Source organism: Lipophrys pholis, assembly GCF_963383615.2.
Source record: "Lipophrys pholis genome assembly, chromosome: 12".
In the NCBI taxonomy this organism is placed as follows: Eukaryota; Metazoa; Chordata; class Actinopteri; order Blenniiformes; family Blenniidae; genus Lipophrys; species Lipophrys pholis.
In genome coordinates this window covers 7,331,096-7,352,191 of record NC_137641.1, presented here as the reverse complement: position 1 = coordinate 7,352,191, position 21,096 = coordinate 7,331,096, and the positions used below count along the sequence as shown (strand labels likewise).

Below are 21,096 nucleotides of genomic sequence, written 5' to 3'. Positions count from 1 at the left end.
AGCGACTGTTCTACATGACACTGCCCTCTTTGACAGATGTTTCTGTCAGCCAATCAGTGAGCCGCACTTTGGCACGTTCAAATAGTCCGCCCAAAATGGGCTCCTCTAATTGGTTGGTGTTTGCACAGAGCCCGAAATGGGCTGCACTGATTGGATGGTGGATGCACCCAGTTCTGAAGCTTGTGTTGGCATTACGTAGTGCTTTCTGACATGGATGGATAGATAAGATAAAATAAGATATACTTTTATTGTCCCCATGGGGATTTTTTTTTTCTAAACTCCATCCAGATGCAGTTTACAAGATATTAGAAAACTGAATAAGAAGAACCAAACATTTTTAATGTTATAACAATTTAAGAAATGTGTACCGTAAATATCCTTTATTTGAGTAGAATATGCATGCAGTGCTTGTGGTAAGGTTTCTGAATTCCAAAAATACAGGACACTTATATAAAAATCATTTGCACTTTAAGTTTAATCAGAGTTTGCCTCCTCTGTGGAGAGAAAATCCATTCCTATTACAAAATAATGTCTCTTGATGACAAAAGACATTGTTGGATAAACTCTCTGATGTCACTCAGCATGCTGTATTAAGTCTAAAATCATCTCTTCAAAAATAAATGCAACAGATATCTATAGAATGACATATTGATCAAAATAATGCCCCTCCTGTTTATAAAATCTTAATCCCGTGACAGATAACAGCTTTCTTTTCAAGTCTAACCAGACAAATACCTAGAAATATGTATTAATGTTCTGAATAACTCTTTTTAATGATGAATAACTAATATACTTTACAATTCTAACAAAAACAACTGAACATTTTCATGAATTTATAAAACTCCAGCTTGTGGCTATTACAGATCTAAGAGATACTATTAGTATAATTTGAATTTATCATTCATACTGTTGTTCTGACAAAAGCAACTACATCAACAAATATTCATCTGCTGTGCAGAGTATAAAAGAGCTCATTACAAATATAATGATGGGTAATCTTCACATGCTATGCATTACTTCTAATAAATCCCGGGTTATGTTTTCTTTAGAAACGGAGAAAAATATAAATTGTGTTAAATAGAAACAAAGCTTTGCTCGAGAAATGATCCTGTGAACAACTCACTCAAATTTAAATGACAGACTAATTAGAATCATTTCAAAGATGGGATATGGAGAAAGGAACAGATCAAACATTCATTTGAAGGAACATTGAAATCTTTATATTTAAAAATCTGACTTTTTGTGGTTCAACTGTTTAGAATCCAAAATTCAACATTGTGTGTGAAATCCTCTGACTCTCATAAAGTCACTCTGACAAACAAGATATGGGCAGATAAAGCAATTTGATATAGTCGATAAATCTGTGTTACACTGCCATTGTCATGCCTTCAGGTCAATATGAATAAAGCAATCAGCGAGGAATTGAAATGAGGAGTTAAACTCTTGTGATCGTCCTCTCTATTTGCCTGCTGTCACATGATGCAAAACCTGGAATTATGAGTAAAACCACAACTGAAAGTCATTTGCAGGATCATAACTTTAAAAATAAAAACAATTAAATATAAAGACTCTCATAAAACAAATGAAAACTTACAGTACAACAGTTGAATAGTGAATGTGAAACTACAATGTCAGCAGTTCTAAATTGTAGCATTCAAATGTCATAAATGCAATATAATATCTAGTTTTGGGTGAATTCAGCACAACTTTCAATTCTTAGAGATTCCAAAGTGTGTTCTCTTTATGAAAGTTAAAGATGTGTGTGACTGCAGATGAATTTATGTGGAGGAAAGCCGGCAGAAGTCTCTTCTGGTCATGAAGGGTCCAAACCTCTGGTGAATTTTGCATTTGAGCAAAATGTATACTCGTGCTACTGCCAAGTAAAACATTAATGAAATCATGTGTCATCATCTTTAGATCTCAAACTGGATAATTTAAAAAGTTGGGAAGAGGCGAGACACAAGTACAACTCTGGAGGCAGATTTATATTTGATTCAAACAATAACATTAAATATAGATAAAAGCTAAACACACATGGAAGTGATGTAGCTTGACTCGGACTCCGATAGTAAAATACGTGATCTCACCTCCTGAGGGACACAGATAGACATTAGAATACATGTAAAGTACACTGTACACAGCATTGATGTATCCAATAAACTTACCATTCTTAACTTTATTTTACTTCAGCAAGTTTAATTTTGACATTTCATGCCAATATACCCTCTTTTGAAGGGAGTGCCACCTATGACTAAGTTGTTTTCCCTCTGTCTTCTGTCTACATACACAAGTAGGGCCAGGAGGGCAGGCTTTGTACTGTATTTACTCTTTAGAAGTGCATTATTACGTAGTGGTTCCTACGGCCGCGGCCCTCTTGCTGCGGTCTCCCGGTAGATGTCGCTGTCTGTAAAAAGCAGCGCGGTTCCTACGGCTGCGGGTCTTCACGCGGCTGTCTCCGTGTATGCAGAGGCACCCGTCTCTCTCCAGTCCCCTCCTCGGAAGTAGACGTAAGCGTCTATATTCCGCTGCTTTCTTTTCATCTTTTTTTTCCATCTGCCCCTTTTCCCCGACACTCGGCCCCATGAAAGCCACGATGGAGGACTGAAAAGCAGCCCGGGAGCCGATTCCACCCCTTTTTTAATCCTCGAATCGAGCGGACCGGATGAAATCCAACTCAGCAGGGGAGGTAAGGGGCCGTCTACTGACTGGATACTGCTCGGTCCATTTAAAGGTCCCTCAACGGGAGTGGGCTGCTTGGGGCTCGTCTCAGCCGCACTTTGGCGTCGTTTCTGGGGCTAAACCCGAAAGGGAGGCAATAATATTTTCAACAGGTGCGCGTATAGTCGCGTTTCTGAGCGTAACGACGCGTTTCTCCAGCATTGAAATAGCTGCGCGTCTAGCTGTCAACATTAGCCACACTCCGGGAAGTAGTCTGCTCCCGGGCACCTGTCATGCATCTGCCGCTGGATTCACGGTGTTTTTCTCCTCGAAAGTGAAACTATTCTGGGACGGATTCTGGAGAAGATTCAGGTAGTTTCCATCCAGATGACACATGTGACGATCCCACAGATTCCAAAAACAAGAGAAGGGCTTTCCCTTTGATAAAAGTCAAAGCTAACCCGCGGCTGAGGAAGGCCCAGTGTTTGGTGGGATTTCTTTATAACTAAACGAACACTTCAACCTCTCCTGGAAATTAACTCTTTACTGCGTTAGTTTAATGTTATTTCAACAAAAAAAAAAGATGCATTAAAACTACAGTCTTACCTCTAATGAATTCCAAACAATGATCAGAGCTGTTATGTAATGACTTTCTTGTTACAGCTCCTATCTACTAAATAACCTCTCAGTTAATCTCAGTCAGAAACACTTTATTTAGTTTTAAATAACACTCATTTCATTGAATTCACCTTTTAAAATGGCTGAACCAAAGCCCACAGACAATATATTTCAACAATACTCAATATCGAAACATTGCACAATTTAAGCAGGATTTCTTTTTTTATATTTAAAGAAATAATACTCAATTGGCCACTAATCAGATTTTTTAAATGTTAAGTGATTTCAACAGCAGCAGAGTGTATTACTTGGTGAACATTGTAAAATGAGTAAGATGACATTGAAAAGGTGATGGAGAAGACACAAGTTTCTGTCTCTAATTACCGAGTATAAATACCGATAACCTAACGGACCTGATCGTCCCAACCAGCTTCAAACTGTCACAACATGTGTTATGTAAAAGAAAAGAAAAGAAACAGTCTCTCCTAAGCAGACAATTGTATCCGATGGGGAAATCCAGGCGCAGGTCAGGAACGAAAACAAAGTCCAAACTCGGGAACAGCAACAGTATGAACACAGCAAGAACAAAGCTGGGCGTCGGGAGAAAGCACAGACACATCGGGGAAGATCACATCGTGGGCTTAAATCCACCAGGGAGGGACTGACACAGGTGCAACACATCCACCTAATCAAACACAGAGGACGGGCAGGCAAAAAGGTAAAGGGAGCAGAGACGCAGGCTTCTTCCGAATAGTTCCTCTTATCTCCAATGCTATCCACTTTTCCTTAAACCCCAGATATGTTTAAGTGGCGTCCATGATAAGGAACGTTTGAGTTCTCACTAAGCTAAGGAAAGGAGGCTCAACGCTTCCTTTAGAACCTCCTTTAACCGAGGAAACACTGATGCATCCTTTACCGAAAGAGACCAAATCATGCTGCCCCACAATTCCTTGCAGCGACAACATTTAAAGAGACCTGCTCGTTCGGCCGTTCAGGGAAACTCACAATGACTCAAAACAGATCATGTTAAGTTACCAAAGCAATAATCTGCCTCGAACAACTTCAAATGATCTAAAACTCAAATCCCAACTATGAATGTAATGCGGATGTTGTGAAACAAACACAGTACAGTAAAGTTGGTGGCAGCCTCTTTTCCTATGATTTCCATTCAAACTTTGTGATATTTTTATTTTATATCAGCGGTTAGAGGCACAGGGGAAAGTGGTGGAAATGCGCTTTTTGTAGTGTAGTGTAATTTCGGGAAATTTATAGTTTTTTACCCACGGCAGACGTCACTAACCTGCGTCACCGGCGGATCATTATTAAATCACCTCATGGAAGTGCAGTCCGATTGTCACAACAACGTGATCGCCTTTCACTATCACCTTTCCTTAACCCTGCGACGTCATCCATGGGGTTAAGGAAACATGGATAGGAAAAGAGAAAGAAGGGACAATTCGGAAACACCTGCAGACTAGACGGGGTAGTCACAATAAGACAGGAAATGAGACACAAGTAAGTGTGACATTAAGACACATGGGGAAGCCTGACACAAACTGCCAGAAAGTTTTTAACATGAATCCAATTTATGTGCTGCAACGTGTCACAGTGAGCCAGAAATCAAAGGAATATTGACACATGTGGATAAAGATTAGTGTGGTTGATATGTGCACGTCTAATAAATGACTAAATATGGAAATGCATTTCTGCAGGAATATAGTAAAAAATAAAGGTAAATGTTGAGGAGGTATTGTTAAAACCGACAATTCTCAAATGTATGAAAAGGCGTCTGAAACATTGTGGAACGTAGAAGCCGATTCAGCCTGTTGTGAGACTGATGTACAAAGCTGATGCGGTTTTAAAAGGTCAGAGGTCACAAGGCTTTGAAACCAAACTGCCATTCGTTGTTATTCCAGCACAATCTGCTCCATTTAGCCACATTTTGTTAACATTGAAGTGACAAGAAGAGAACTCACCATGTGGCTTAAAGGAACAATATGTCATGTTTCTGTCATTGGAAACTTGTATATATTGGCTAATCAAGGTCTGCTCAGCTCACTATGAGCTCAGCTGAGCTGGACGGCGGGGGGATCTGGACGGCAGGGGGATCTGGACGGCGGGGGGATCTGGACGGCAGGGGGATCTGGACGGTGGGGGAATACGGAGCCTGAAGCTTGTGTGTGATGTGCTGTGTCGCCCTGCAGGTAGCTGTATCCAGTGGGGAGGGAGGCTCAACCCAGGGACGACAGAATGAAGTTCAGCGAACCCTGGGGACGCCAGAGGCTGTCGTTTCTTCTGGAAACGGCAGCCTCTAGGGAAGCCATGATGTGGAAGGGCTGTGTGCCGAAGAAGCCCTCCTCACAGGTGAGGATTCATGCCAGATATTTGCACAAAATATAACAAAATGTATGATAGAAATCAAGATAACAGTATGTGCCTTTAACACAGAGTAGCTCAGTGTTTCTGGAACCAAAATCCAATTTCTTCACCAATGAGATGTTTTTTTTTAATAAAAAGTATAAGTTAAGCAATCCCAATGAGAAGAGGAGCAAGCAAGTTAGTTAGTGCAGCAGCAGCAGTGTTCCTCCACTCACCGCAAACATGCACCTGAAACAGCTCTACAGCACAGGTACCTTCACAGCACGGTGTGTGAAACCTCTCTCGCTCTTCCTGAACCCTGTCATTGTTCTGTGAAGCTTTTCAAACGTTTCCTGGTGTGATCTGAAGTGAAGGTGAAACCTGACCGTCCCGAACAGACGTTCTGTCAACTGCCGCAGAACGACCTGCTGATTATTGACCCAACTGGAGGCTTGGCAATGTGTGAGAGGTTGCATGAAGCATGTTGCAGGAAACATCAGCAGATCAAATGAATCACAGTCGTTAGTCTTTATCAGAACCACACGAGGTCCAGACAGGCAACAGCCTGTTAACCTGTGACCAGTCCAAACTGTGTCCTCGAGCCAGGGATGATTGTTTATCTTCATTAATAATGTGCACATAGGCGTGATCAAGACAAATATAGTGACTTGTCTTTTCCCAGGATGCCTTTTTTTCTGGTCGTTTCTGAGAAAAAGGGTCTCTGAAGAGTGTAAAAGTGTTCCAGGTTTGCAAAATATATATTAACTGATCTCTTTCACCTGGAAAAGAGCCTCTAAATTAAACTTAATTAAATCAAAACTGCCTCTCTTGCAGAACAAACAACTACAATAATCAAATGTGAATCATTAAACATCTTTCATCCAAATCTTGATAAATGGAGAGCTCTAGTCTTCTTATCAGTCCCAGACCGATACACTGCGAGCCTCCTGCACCCCGACTGGAGAACAATAAATCCTACAGTTTCAGAGTTTTTACCTGAATTCTCAGACTTCCTCTCCAATTTAGTGCTGAATTGAGATCAAGTCATTGTAGTGGGTGACTTTAACATTCACAAGTTAACAGCGCTGAGAAACAGCAGCTGGACAGCAGGTTTCTTCACTAATCACTAATTGTAACGGTGTCATTCATTTATCCACCGTTTCATTAACAGTAAAACATTTTTCATGCAGCTAAAGCTTTTATTTCTTTAACAAAGAAAACAACAATAGTTATTGTCTGAGGTTGTTCATGTATGTAGTCAGATGTCAGTCACTGAGCTTCCTCCACTCCCTCAGCTGGTCACCAGATACGTCATCACCCTCCCCCCAGGCAACCCCCCAGGACACGTTCTCTCACCACACGAAGATAAGAAACCATTTCTTAAGGTTGTTTGAGGAGCTCATTAACGGGGTCACAGGGCCGAGTTGAACTCTTCGTCCTCTGCCGGGACGCCACAGTCCTCACCTCCCGCACGCCGGAACAGATCCACTTTGTCCTTGTTGCCGTGTCTCTGTAGTGACTTCTCAAGAAGATGGAGGCGGTTACCTGTAGCGTGCCGGTGTCCCGTTACCTCAAAATGCTCGGTAACCGTGGCAACGTGCCGGCACACGTATCCGTGACCTCGGATTTCTCTGCGGCCGTTGTTCACATAGACGTAATATACGAAGACACCTCACAGACAGTCCACAGTCCACTGCTGCTTTCAAACACACGTACACAACTTGTGGCCTGAGATTTGTAAACGTAAACAAGTGTGACAAAGATTCTAATAGCCTCGACTGAATCTGCTGAAGTTTGTGGTGTTTCACTGACTAACACGTAATCATACATACGTATATGAAACCATGTGAGACTGAGAGTGTCAGTGAAAGTGGTTGTTTATGAGTTCACGTGTGTATTTATTTTGTTGTTATTTATAACATTAAAACGTGCAAGTGTGTGAAAAGAGTTGCAGAAACAAGTGAGAGATTTTAACCTGAGCAGCTTGTGATGCTCACAGCTGTATGAGACGTATCAAATATAAATACTCTCATCATCTGGCTGAGGTTCACTTCCAGGGAAATACTGAGTAAGGTCCACTGATACGCTCTCTTCAATCACCTTGAAGTTTTTGTATATAAAAATAGAGACTAGTGTCTCGATCTGCGTTGACTCTGGTGCAACCCGAGAGTGAGATGCCCCAACCAATATGGCGGCGACGCTGAGTTGCTCTCCAGCACACAATGAGGCGTCTTCGTATATTTTTTCTGATTGTTCACGTGTCGAGCAGAAAGCATCGGTCAGACACTGGTGTAGATAAAGGAATGACTTCCTGCTTCCAAGATTGAGAATTCTGACGGGAAAATACACTAAAGCAAATATGATTCTCATCGTCCTGCAGCTCCGGACTTTATCTGAACTCAGACTTTCTCTCTCATTTAGTCCAGAGTTCACGTGTAGTGGCTGACTTTAACGTTTAAAATCAATTTATGTGCACCGGGTCCCAGAAAGAGGATGGAGCAACTCTTTATTTTGATGAAGGAAAAATATATCTCAGATTTCTTGTTATTAACGTAATACATCACAAAACAAATCTGACTGAACTGCGATCCGTCATGTTTCCATGCAAGAGACCTTTAGCTCTGCAAATCCAACATGACAGAATTTAAATCTGAGGGGAAAAGTGCAATTTATCCTGCTTTAATTCACAAAAAGTATCTGATTTAAAAACATGGAGTACAAAATACAAAGACATTAAAATCATGCAAGATGTCGTCAACATCCTGCTCCTATGAATGAGAATAAAAATACATTTCTCTGTGATTTAATTTCAATTTGAATATGATCTGTATATGTACTGTGCTGGACTGTTATAATTTTGAAAATGTTTAATAACGTAAAGAAAAAGAAATCTAATCCATATTGAGGCTTCACTTTATAGCACCTTAACGTGACGACCAGGACCACAAATATATAATAAAATAGGCTTTAATGAGGCTGACACTGCTTCTAAAGCTTCATATATACAGTAGTTTAGGAACGTACAAAAAAACTGTGACTTGTCATATTTATGAAATTTCAATTACAATTTATGATGTTAAACAGTTCATTACATTTTCAGCTGTTTTTGTATTTGATTTTAGTGTTTTCATCCTTCTTTTCCAGAAGTCTTTAGACAATCAGAATAGAATCGATTAGAATTAAAATACTTTATTTTTCCCAGGAGGGAATTCCATGAAGCATTTCTCCAATATTTGTATCTCCTTTCTGAGCAGTTTAGCTTTTTTTCCTGCTATTTTAAAAAAGCTTCTTTCTCCCTTTTAAGAGCCGGTTCATCTGCGGCAGACAGCATAGTGACGCTGCACTGCTCGTCTGCACCCGGCAGTGTGAGAGCAGCCGTGTAGCGGCCACACACGTACATGCAGAAACCATAATCCAGCCTTGAAGAGCATAAAACACAATTGTTCTCCCCTCGCTCTTATGTAAGACACTTCTAAACGGTTCTTCTCTGTCTTCAGCCGTAATCATGGTTGATAAATGCGTGAATGCGGAAATAGAAAAAAACTTTTCTGATGTCGCAGTCTTGGTCGCTGCACAATTGGTTAAAGTTGCAGGCTGCGATAAAATTGCGGGGATGTGTTGAATTTGCGTTAATAGTTGCAATTGCAACATCGCAAAATCCTGGAGGGTGTGAATATTGTAGAATCTCACAAGGTTACACATTAACACATTCATTGATTTCCTTCCAGCCGTCCTTCCTGGCTTACTCTGCGACAACAGTGTTACTTTTAGCATGGATGATGATTGAATTCTTCATATATATGTTTTTTAATTGTCTGCTCCTGCATTATGTAAGCTGCTCTGTAGGGGTTGTGATTGGTCAGATGGTACAAACTCCGCCCCTTTTATGTGCGCGCGCACACGCACACACATTGATCCCGATGGGGAAAACACTGGGTTGAATTCGTGAGTTGATAACTACTTTGCAGTAACGCTTATCAGGATGGTGGATGTCCGGGTAAATCAACCAGGTGCTGGAGAGAGATCCCGGGTTTGTTCAGCCCGGTTCGTAGTAGTTCGTATAGACCCCAGATGTCCTTTAAACTCCTCACTGTGGATTGTTCTATTCAGTCCGTTCAGGATTGTGCAAAGACCTGGAGCTCCATGAAGCCAGCAGTTAGCGCTGCGCCAGGAAATATCGGATTAAAGCTGAAAGCAGCTCAAACACAGCTGATGTGAGAAGAAGCACAAATGAACACAAGTCCGGTTGGTAGAGCGGTCGTCTCCCACTCGGAAGGTCGCAGGTTCGATTCCCATCTGTGCCTGCCTACATGCCGAAGTGTCCTTGGGCAAGACACTGAACCCCGAACTGCCTGGGTTTATGCAGTGTGAGAGTGAGTGGTTGGCGGTGGTCGGATGGTGCAGATTAGCAGCCTCACCTCCGTCAGTCTACCCCAGAGCAGCTGTGGCTACATACGTAGTTTACCACCATCCAGTATGGAGGGAATGAATAACGCTATGTAAAGTGTCTGAGTGTCCTGAAAAGCCCTATATGAAACCAAGGCTTTATTATTGTTATTGTTACAAGTGGAGGAATAATGCTCGACTCAGCAAATGAAGGCAGTGAGAGATCAGAGAGGCTTATCAGCACCTTTGGTCCCACTCAAAGGCTTTAAACTGGTGCAAGAGGTCAATGGGACAGTTTGTCTGAACAGGGAGGCAGATAAAGACGCACCAGCGCAGACAACAAACAGGTTTTCACTGTATTTTGCACCAGAAGGTTTCATTAATGTCGACTTTATGTTGAGTTTGGAGCCATTTTCAGGAGTAATGGTTTGATCTGGCATCATCCACCTCACCATCTTATATCTCACATACCATAATGCAAAACTGTGCATTACAATTCACTGCAAACGATCATACTTGTGCAATAATTCTGTCTGTAACCACAGTGCAATTTAACGTTCGGCCACTTTCACTCCTATATTTTCTTAGGAGTCTTATTCTTTTTGCCATTTCTATATTTAGTTAAGTTAAGGTTAGTTAAGAGTTTATATTACCTTTTGTACCTTTTCTGTAACTTATCTTTGTTGTCCTCTGTGTGCTGCTCCTCTTCTATTAAGCTGCTGGAACTTAAATTTCCCTGACGGAGTCATCCCAAGGGATAAACAAAGCAAAGTCTAAAGCCTAATATCAACAATTCCATCTCGCACACTGTACTCCACAACAAAGAAAAACTTTCGAGTGTAAATTTAAAGGTTATTATAGCAATATTTTACTAGTCCGACCCACTCGGGATGAAACTGGACTGACTCCTAAAGTAAAATGTGTTAAACCCCTCTGCTTCAGACTGAAATGGAACTGCCTCTACCTGCCTGTGCTTTGTCACGTTTCTTCGATAACATGCAGTATTTGGTGTTTGGTTCACCATCAACTGGTCCTACAATATGTCCTGGTTGAACCTCTTAAGAGAGGACACTGTCTTCAGGGGACCTTTGCCCTTGGATTTCAGAGTGTCTCCTTATCAGAGGTTTTACTGCGCGCTGAATTAGATTTCACTTTGAACATGTGGAATAAATCTTCATTCCGAGCTGTCGGGCCTGTTTTCCCACTGCAGCTTAAGTTCATCTAAAGCTGTGTAGTTTCTGAATATTAGTGTTAAATGTTTAGCACACACTTAGTCATAGTCTTCAGCACTGATGTTTCAGCATGGAGATAAAATAGATCAGTGTTTTTAAAACACGGCATTTCTAGGTGACACTTTTCAAAGAGTTTTTTGAGATTATGTGACAATTACTTTTTAGAAAGTTTGTAGGAAATGTATAAAACTGACAAAGTGTAGCTTGAAAAAAGAATTACAACAAACAAGCTTTCCTTTGCCAGAATGATTAATGATGCTGTTGATAATCATTCTGCTACGTCTTTGTATTTTCCTCTTATCTTAATAAATCTGTCTGATTCTACGAGGAATCAGCTGGAAAGGGAAGAAGAGCCTTTTCCAGCTTCACCCAGACTTTGGACACATTTAGTTGAAACCTAGTGAGGAAGTTGTTTTTAGTTTGGAGCAGAGGGGCAAAGTGGAGTCATGTTGCATTTGAACCATCCAGCAGGGTCCACTGCTCTCTGACCTTTGACCTCTGCTGCCTGTGTCACCGTGTGGGGAGGACATAAGGAGCTTCTTTCATTTGAATTGTAAAGGTTGAAGTGATCCGATTCATCCGGGTCGTATTGCAGAGATCAAATCAGTCTTCATGAAAAGTTTCAGCAAAGTTTAGAAAGTTCTTTCTTTTTCGAATGCCTTCTTAGTTTTATTTTTATTTATTTTAAGTCTCTTTTTGTGGCACTTTTTGGGTTTAGTATTTAATATTTTGTTTATGTTTGTAACATTTTTCATTACATTTACTCATTTTGGTCACAATTGGTTCACAAACAATCATGTTTTGTCTTTTTAATTTACCTTTACCTCCTTCCTCTGAACGTAAAAGCTGAGAATTCTTAGAAAGTCTCTGTATCATATCTGTATTAAGTCAATATACTGTAGTTTTACTTATTTCTTGGATCAAAAAATAGATCACTCTACTCCATCGTATTAAAATATTAGATTTCTTTTTTAACCCGTCTTTAATTCAAAGTATTTTTGTTTGTAAGATACGGACTTTGTCCTGGAATCATGTTTTGTTTTGTTTGTTTTTTTATAAACATTTTCAAACTTTATCACGTAGATTTGTTAAAAAGCTGAAAAATGTGCTGTCAGTCTTTCAGACCCTGGATAGACGTGAGACAAGCACCCCTTCACACCCGTGCTATTGAAAAGGAAATCATTCTGACATGAGGCGAGGGCAGATTGCCTCGGTGTCTCTTCAGTCGAGGTGTGTCAGGGACTAAACCTGAAGCCTCCTCCAGGTCATCACGTAACCCGACGCCTCCTCCTTCACTTCAGGTGGAGGAGAAAGCCTCGTCTCACAGTGTCTGGCCTCGTCGTGAAAACAAAGACGAGTGTGACACTGAAGTAAAGAAAGAAGACTTTTCCGGATTCTTCTCATTTCTGCTCGGTGCGGACTGAGAGAAATATAAACGTCTGTTTGCTTCCTGTCCTGTCTGCAGGATACAGACGTCTCCCCGGCTCAGCGGGACGAGGCCGTGCGCTGGCTGACGGAGCTCCATGGACGACTGCAGTTCTATCCAGAGACTCTGGTGTTAGCTGTGAACATCCTGGACCGCTTCCTCGCTCCCATCAAGGTACACACACACACACACTTTGATTCATCATCCATAAATAGATAAATACCAGCTTAACCCACATTTTTGTGGGAAGCATTCCTGGCGTCTCATTCAGATCCTTGATGTCGTAGTTTTGCTTCCACGTTTCATTGTTCAGCCAACTTGTCCTGAGCTTGTTCTGGTGGAAACACCCCGACATGGTCCTGTAAGATGTTCTGATAAATTTGACCTTCATCATGGCAAGTCGTAAAGCAGCCCTAACCCATGATGCTCCCTCTACCGTACTTCATAGCGGGGAAGAATTTGAAATACTTCTGATTGACACTTTACTGGGCAAAATACACACATCTGGCTTCTCTGGCTTTGTCTTGCAGACTGAGTTCAGGAATACAAATCCAACCAAGACTAGCGTTGGTACAAACCGTGCTCAGAAAGAATTTAGTAAAAAATGTATTCAAGTTTTAGCTTCCATACCTTTGTAAATATAAAAATGTGATCTAAAACTATTATATTAATAGACACGCATCATAGGTCCTCGAACATTATGTCATTTAATTGTCGATATTTAATCATTTATCTGAGATATAATGAATATAATCCAGGACTAATTGATCATTTTAACCCTTTGTAGAGTGGTGGTAGACGCACTAACTGAGAAAGATTCTTAAAGGATTTTAAGAATCAGGGGCAAGTGGTCATTTGGGGCAGGTGGGGATGAACCCCGCCTGGTCTCACCACAAACGACTGCAAGCAAAGTATGGAATTTCATTCTTTAAGATGACCTAAAAAGGTTATTGTCTGTGAATATAGCTTCCTCCTTAATTGCAAATAATTTTTGTGTGAGACTTTTATTACCTGGTTATTGGTCTGCTGCTTCAGGTTGTTTTCTCTTGATCCACACATCTACCTGACAGTTCCAATAGAAGACCCCCCCCCCCCCCCCCCCACCACCACCACCACCACCACCACCAAATATGTTATGGGAGAAACCTACTTATATAAAAGCACATAGCTGAACCAATATAAAGATGTATACAATATAAATACACACATGCACATGTGTAGATAATATATACAAAGAAGTATATAAAATAAATAGTGAATAAAATTGGACTTCAGGAGCCACATACAGTCCAAGTTCATCTTGAGTGGGTTGGACTGGTAAAATATTGCTATAATAACCTCTAAATTTACACTTGAAAGTTTTGCTCTATTGTGGCGCACAGCGTATGTGATGAAACTTTATAATTTTGCAAAATCAAACAATTAGTCTTGAAAAATGACTAGAATCTCAAAATAAAGTGAGTTTTAATTAAATGTTCTGGTCCAAAATACAGTAAAATGTAAAAAAAAAAAAAAAAAAAAATATATATATATATAAATTCTATCTAACCACCTTGTTTGGTGGTTTGTGGGGCCGGATTGAAGCCGTCAGCGGCCGGTTTTGGCCCACGGGCCTGATGTTTGTCTCCCCTAGTGTAACGTGGAAGTGAAACTTAAAAGGAGTCGCGGCGCAGCGGACAGGCTGTCCGCTCATTAAGGTGCGTTAACAGTTAAAACCTCTTCGTGCACGACCATTTCTCACCCGGTCCCCTCGTCCGAGGTTCTACTGTACACATATTTTAGACGGCTTTGAGCAAACTGTCAGCTATTTTTTCGGCCATCTTTTTAGAAAATTGACCGTCAAAATGATGGCTGGACGGCTCCCTGCCTAAAACTATGCATGTTCCCAATAGAGGCGCACTCCTGAGGCTTGCACTGGCGCTGATTGGCTGGCACTGAAGTTGATACTGCTTGAGCCAAACGGAGCGGGTCGTCACAAGTGGCAGCTTATGTGCAGCTCGAGCTTGCAGTTAAGACTCCAAATGAATGAGGTTGATTATTTATTGGAGCACAAGATTGAAACTCTTGTCCTGTGTGACGTGGTGACAAAAGCCTTGTGTGAATCTCATTTGTACATCAAGTTGCTGCCTTGTGGTAGAATTCTTGTCTTGCAAGTGATAGGCCTGGGTTCGATTCCCAACCTTGACAAATTTTTCTCTAAATTATTATTGGGGTTTTTTTTTCGATCGGCTATCTCCTGCGCTCAACATTTTCATGGGATCAGCACCTATATGGTTGTGCGTGTGGGGGTGGCGGTGGGTGTGGGTGTGTGCGCGCGCGCTGGGGGGGGTATGGGAACATTTTGAACTCTGACCAAAAACAAGTTTGTTTTTTTTTGTTTTTTTTAAGGTTTATGGATTGAAAATGTTTGTAACATATATAAATGTCTCCATAAAAGCCTGTCATCTTCCATTCATAATGTGTTTCTTACTCAGGCCCGTCCAAAGTACCTTCGCTGCATTGCCATCGCCTGCTTCTTCCTGGGTGTGAAGACCTGTGAGGAGGACGAGGTAGACGACACTAAGAATACAGCAGGAAGTGAATAAGAAGCTGTAAGCTTGAGTTTGCTGTGTGTGTGTGTTGCAGTGTGTGCCCTCTCTGAAGGAGCTGGTCGAGTCCAGCGACTGTGGCTGTTCTCCATCAGAGATCCTGAGGATGGAGAAGATCATCCTGGACAAACTGAACTGGGATCTGCACACCGCAACAGCCCTGGACTTCCTGCACATCGTATGTCTGACACACACCCTCACTGGATCTGACACAGCATCATTTCAGTCTGAAAGCTTCTGAAGCTGAAGGAGTGTCTCTCAGACTGTTTAAAGCCTGGTCTTTTGTTAAAATCAAGTGTGTGGCTCTACATTTGTGAAGGTTTGAACAATCCTGTAGTGTGTAGCAGCCTTAACAGGAATGAAGAGCTGATTATTTATTCCCTTACTCTGGTGACATCTAATGGTGAAAACAAGGTACTGCAGTTGTTCTCACAGCCTGGGGTTCATAACGGCCTGCTGTTCAGGCCCAGCGTTAACATGCGTTTGAGGTGATCCACAAGCGGTGAGCCCGAAAGACAAGTAAGAACAGGTACTAATTCGCTTTCACTCAAACCCATCCCAAGGTGGTGAGGGACACATTCGAGTGTGAGCACCATGCGTCACGGATGCGTCCCGGGACGGTGGCATTGCAGGAAACTACGTAACGCATAATCGTCATTGGTGCACGCCGTGTTTTTGTTTAAGAAAATGTGCCGTCTGAGTTATACAGTCTTTCTAATTTTCCAAAGAAACTATGGGAAAGAACATGAACATGCGGGCCGGAGGTCTGCAGAGACACACTGCCTCACAGCAGCCTGGGCACAGGATCTGTCCCGGACAAGATGGAGGACTCATAGCTGCACGCCGGGCCAGTTAGCGGAAGTAGACGTATTAACGCAACCCAATCGCCTGAAACGCACGATACGGAGAAATGTAAACAGTCGCCACATGTAATGGGATCACCAGAAACACATGTTAACATCAGAGCTGAACTATTTGAGCCCGGTTGGACACCAGGAGCATTAGAACCTAATGACTAATTAACTATTTTAGTCTAATTGTGACATTAACCTGAATCAAAACATTCAGGTCATGTCAAATGTCACCTCTACTCTTTGTAGGGCAATAAAAGACCTTACAAAGGCATTGCTCGTGCTAATCACAGCTTCTGTGGACACAGGCTAATGCTGAAGTGACTTACAGTGGGACAGTTCCATGCTTTAGGACTGAATGAGTCTAGTGATGCTAGAGACAATGCTAATATCACCTGGGACAGAAACAACAGCTCTGCAGCTAACATAGCATTAGCATTATCTGAAGCTACGATAGTGGGATAGAGGGACAGCAGCTCTGCAGCTAACATAGCATTAGCATTGTCTTAAGCTGCGATAGTGGGACAGAGGGACAGCAGCTCTGCAGCTAACATAGCATTAGCATTATCTGAAGCTACGATGGTGGGATAGAGGGACAGCAGCTCTGCAGCTAACATAGCATTAGCATTATCTTAAGCTACAATAGTGGGACAGAGGGACAGCAGCCCTGCAGCTAACATAGCATTAGCATTATCTTAAGCTACGATAGTGGGACAGAGGGACAGCAGCTCTGCAGCTAACATAGCATTAGCATTATCTGAAGCTACGATAGTGGGATAGAGGGACAGCAGCCCTGCAGCTAACATAGCATTAGCATTATCTGAAGCTACGATAGTGGTTCAGAGGGACAGCAGCTCTGCAGCTAACATAGCATTAGCATTATCTGAAACTACGATAGTGGGACAGATGGACAGCAGCTCTGCAGCTAACATAGCATTAGCATTATCTTAAGCTACGATAGTGGGACAGAGGGACAGCAGCTCTGCAGCTAACATAGCATTAGCATTATCTTAAGCTACGATAGTGGGACAGAGGGACAGCAGCCCTGCAGCTAACATAGCATTAGCATTATCTTAAGCTACGATAGTGGGACAGAGGGACAGCAGCTCTGCAGCTAACATAGCATTAGCATAATCTGAAACTACGATAGTGGGACAGAGGGACAGCAGCTCTGCAGCTAACATAGCATTAGCATTATCTTAAGCTACGATAGTGGGATAGAGGGACAGCAGCTCTGCAGCTAACGTGTTCTCTTCAAAGATATTTCTGGTATTTCAATGAAATCTTTAGTTTGGAGAACAGTTTCTCAGGTCTCACCCGCTCCTCTTCTTCTTCCTCTTCCTCCCACAGTTCCATGCTATGGTTCTGTCAAGCCGCTCTGGTTCTTTGGACTCTGGGTTGGGTCTGAACCGGTCTCAGCATCTGGCTCTGCTCACCCAGCGACTCTACCACTGTCTGTCCGACCACACACTCATGCAGGTAAGTGATGTAATAAATCACTTCATATATCATGCACCTGTCACACCTGAACAGTAGGGTTTTTTTTTAATTTTAGTTTTTCTGCATCATATCATTACACACACACACACACAGATCATTTGTGATTCCATCGGTTGCTCCCAGAACCTTGTAAATTGTGTCTGTGTGTGCGTCTGTGTGCAGCTCAGAGGATCCATGCTGGCCTTGGCGCTGATCACACTGGAGCTGGAGACCTGTTGTCCTGATTGGCTGGCTCTCACCATCGACCTGCTGAGGACGTCTCAGGTAACGTCTGTCAGCCTTCTTCAGGTTCAGCTCACAGTGGGCCTTTATCTATGAACTGTTGTCATATTATTAATATGATTTCACCCTGTTTATGTTGATGGTTCTGTTTTGTTATCAATTACAAAGTCCTGAGGCTAACATTTAACATTTAAAACCCCTTACAAGCGTCACTTTTCCAGCTCAGTTTGTTGTATTTCTATTTTAATTTCCATCATGTCGACAAGCTTCTGGTTTCTTCTTTCAGCTGAACTGACTCCAACATACCATTCATACGATCTCACTGCATTTTACACTCCATCATCCACTTAAAAAGGCTTTTTAAACACAAGATATCAATATTTGTATCTTTCTACAAACCATGAATAACTATCATTCAAACCTTCTGAAAACTGCCAAACATTTAATCATTTTCAAGATTTCAACCCCTTTAAATTCTACTAATTCACCAAAAACAAACGCACACACACACACACACACACACACACACACACACACACATCGCAGTTGTTTCACAAAATTCTTCAGCATGAAAACCTTTAACTAATCCAGTGATTTTTTTCCTAATAAAGCACAAATTAAGACACAGCCCTAATTACTCCTCCTTCTTTCTTTCCCCCTCTGGAAACATGGTGTTGGTCTATATGAGGCTGTCCACAATTGTGCACTCTTCAGCCTTGAGAAAGAAATAATCTTGTGCTTCACCAGGAGTTTCCTCAGATTAGAAATATTCCGCTGGCGTCGCGCTTTGCAGGGAGCGTAATCTGCATGGCATTTTGAAAAGTGGAGCCGTACTGGTTCCCACGCTTTCAAGTGGACCAGAAGTCGCTTGTTTGCTCCAGATGGGGAGTCCGAGGAGCTTCACACCTGAAACGATGTGGACTTCACCTGAAAATCTCTGAATGAACTCTGGTCCGGGTCAGACAGGGCTGGTGTGACGGCGCCCTTATTTCCCCTCTTGACTCATTCTGGGGTTTTTTTCCTTGTCACTCTGGAGCACTTCCCTGAATGTGCAAAAGTCCTCTTTGGTTTCTGATTCCAGGCCCTTTGAGGTCCTCAATGATATTTTCTAAACCCCAGACTAGGTGGGACTTCAGTTCCTCGACGTCTCTTTCCCAGACTCCCAACGTGCAGCTTATTCCAACATGGCGTAACCAGAAGCCCTTTATTGATCACCTTCATTCCATTAGCACTCCTTCCTGCCTCCTAATTATAGGCTGCCGTTTTTTCATATCAGGTGTTTTTTGGTATGAAAAGTGGGATTATAATAAAAACGTTGCGTGTTTCCTCTGCGTGTCCACAGATCGACAGCTCCGAGTTGATCCGCAGTCGAGAGCTGGTGTCTCGCAGGCTGTCCTCCCCCAGAGCCTCCCTGCCTCCCAACACGCTCTACATCTACCAGCCCCCCGCCCCGGACCCCCCTCGGCGCCGCCGCTCACCGGGTACCTCCTGACCTCCACATGTCCCCGAGAGAAACGTCTTTGAAGTTCTGCAACTGTAAAGTGATTGTCTCCTCATCTACAGACTGTCCCTGGGACCACGCCCCCCCTGCACTGAGCCGCCTCCCCCCTCTGCTCTCGCCTCCCAGAAAGATCCTGCAGACGGTCACACTGCGCTGCAAGGCCTCCGCCAAGCGCAAGGTGGCGCTCTCTCTGTATATCTCTATCTCTGCCCCCATTCGCTCTCTCCCCTTCTCCTTCTGACTGTCTCTGTTTATTCTTTGTCCTCTTGAGACGACTGGAGGATTAACCTCTGATGTTTCATCAGGTGGAGGAGATGGAGGTGGACGACATCTACGACGGCATCAAACGCCTCTACAACGAGGACATCACCAACGCCACCGCTGCCGTCCAGGAGGGGGCGCCACCTGCGCCGGGAGGCGCAGAGCGAGCAGCAGCAGGAGGAGGTCTGGGCGTCTGCAGTGTCCTGTTGCCCCGACAGGAGGGCAGCTCGTCCCCCTGCCCGCCTCTGCAGCCGGTCAGCGCCTCCTAGAGACCAAACGGGACGTCAGTCAATCACCAAAACCTCCTGAGCACCCACTTCCTGTCAACCTTTCAGAGTAAAGTTACATGTATTCCAGAGACACACTAAGACGTCCGAGGCAGCTACAGAGGCAACAGAGAGAGTGAAGGTGTGTCTCAGATCCCAAACAGAGCCGTCACACACACACGATGAGGATGTGGGTGCTTCAGCTGGTCCCCCCCCCCCCCCGGAGTTCAGTGACCCAGAGGTCGACCCTCACCATCCCCTGCAGTCGAACAGAGCCCCAAAAAAATGTTAACATTGAAAAAGTAAAAAAAGCTGCTACTGCTGCTCTTATATTAATCATATGTCTGAACACAAGTACAAAAAAGGCTTAAAAAAAATTTACAAATACAAAAAGTTACCTTAAAAAAAAAACAACCTAGAATTGACGTTTCCCAGCGATGTGTCCGTCTCACCTGTTGTCCGTTTGTCCACTTATATTTGTTTCTCTTCTTTTTCACCTCATATATTTGTTTTTTTTGCTCTTCTTCCCCTCTGCATGTCGATCCTTTTAACTCTTCCCTTAACGTCACGTGTACGAGTTTAAACATCACGACAATCCTGTGTCGTTTCCTCCCACATTCGAGAGGAGGAAAAAAAGATTGTCAATAAGATGCTAATATATATCATTATTATTTATTTCTCTTCTGCAAAATGCCGTTAAAAGCTGAAGCTTAAACCCGGATTTAATCCCTCAAACGTTCACATTCTCTCCTACCGAGATACCAAGATAACTTTTTTAAAAGTTGCTTCAGTGAAAATAACTCAATTCTACATTTATAAAAAACGCTTTAGTCTAAATATTCAGTGTCATTTCAATGTCAATCTTTTAATACCCACACCTTTAACCCTGGTTTAACTAAACTGGGCTAGTCTAATGTTATCCAGATTTAATGAGACCTGAGTTTGAATGGAAGTGAGCGGCTTGTGAGCTAAAATGCTGAAATTGTGATTTCCCAGGTGTGTGTGTGTGTGTGTGTGTGTGTGTGTGTGTGTGTGTGTGTGTGTGTGTGTGTGTGTGTGTGTGTGTGTGTGTGTGTGTGTGTGTGTGTGTGTGTGTGTGTGTGTGTGTGTGTGTGTGTGTGTGTGTGTGTGTGTAAAAAGCTCTGTTCCTGCTGCGGGGGCTGCTGGGGGCTCCTCCAGGTCGCTGAACGCACTGCAGCACCAATAAACGTCTCAAGACCATGAAACTG

The 21,096-nt window shown here is 42.7% G+C and overlaps 1 protein-coding gene across 1 annotated transcript; it reads left to right on the top strand.

The window, feature by feature from the left end:
• Positions 1–2,430: 2,430 nt before the first annotated feature.
• Positions 2,431–21,096, top strand: ccni (cyclin I). Its single transcript, XM_080477765.1, has 10 exons — positions 2,431–2,686; positions 5,481–5,640; positions 12,718–12,852; positions 15,153–15,227; positions 15,304–15,444; positions 17,468–17,596; positions 17,780–17,881; positions 19,182–19,320; positions 19,403–19,518; positions 19,646–21,096. Exons 2-10 carry the CDS (start codon positions 5,527–5,529, stop codon positions 19,868–19,870), a joined length of 1,176 nt encoding a protein of 391 aa, XP_080333891.1. The 5' UTR covers positions 2,431–2,686; positions 5,481–5,526; the 3' UTR covers positions 19,871–21,096.

Excerpts from the sequence above, each read along its gene's own strand:
- ccni (XM_080477765.1), top strand. The coding sequence starts at position 5,527 with ATGAAGTTCAGCGAACCCTGGGGACGCCAGAGGCTGTCGTTTCTTCTG. Across the intron at positions 15,445-17,467 it reads CCCTGGACTTCCTGCACATC|TTCCATGCTATGGTTCTGTC; the intron begins GTATGTCTGACA and ends TTCCTCCCACAG. Across the intron at positions 19,519-19,645 it reads AGGCCTCCGCCAAGCGCAAG|GTGGAGGAGATGGAGGTGGA; the intron begins GTGGCGCTCTCT and ends ATGTTTCATCAG.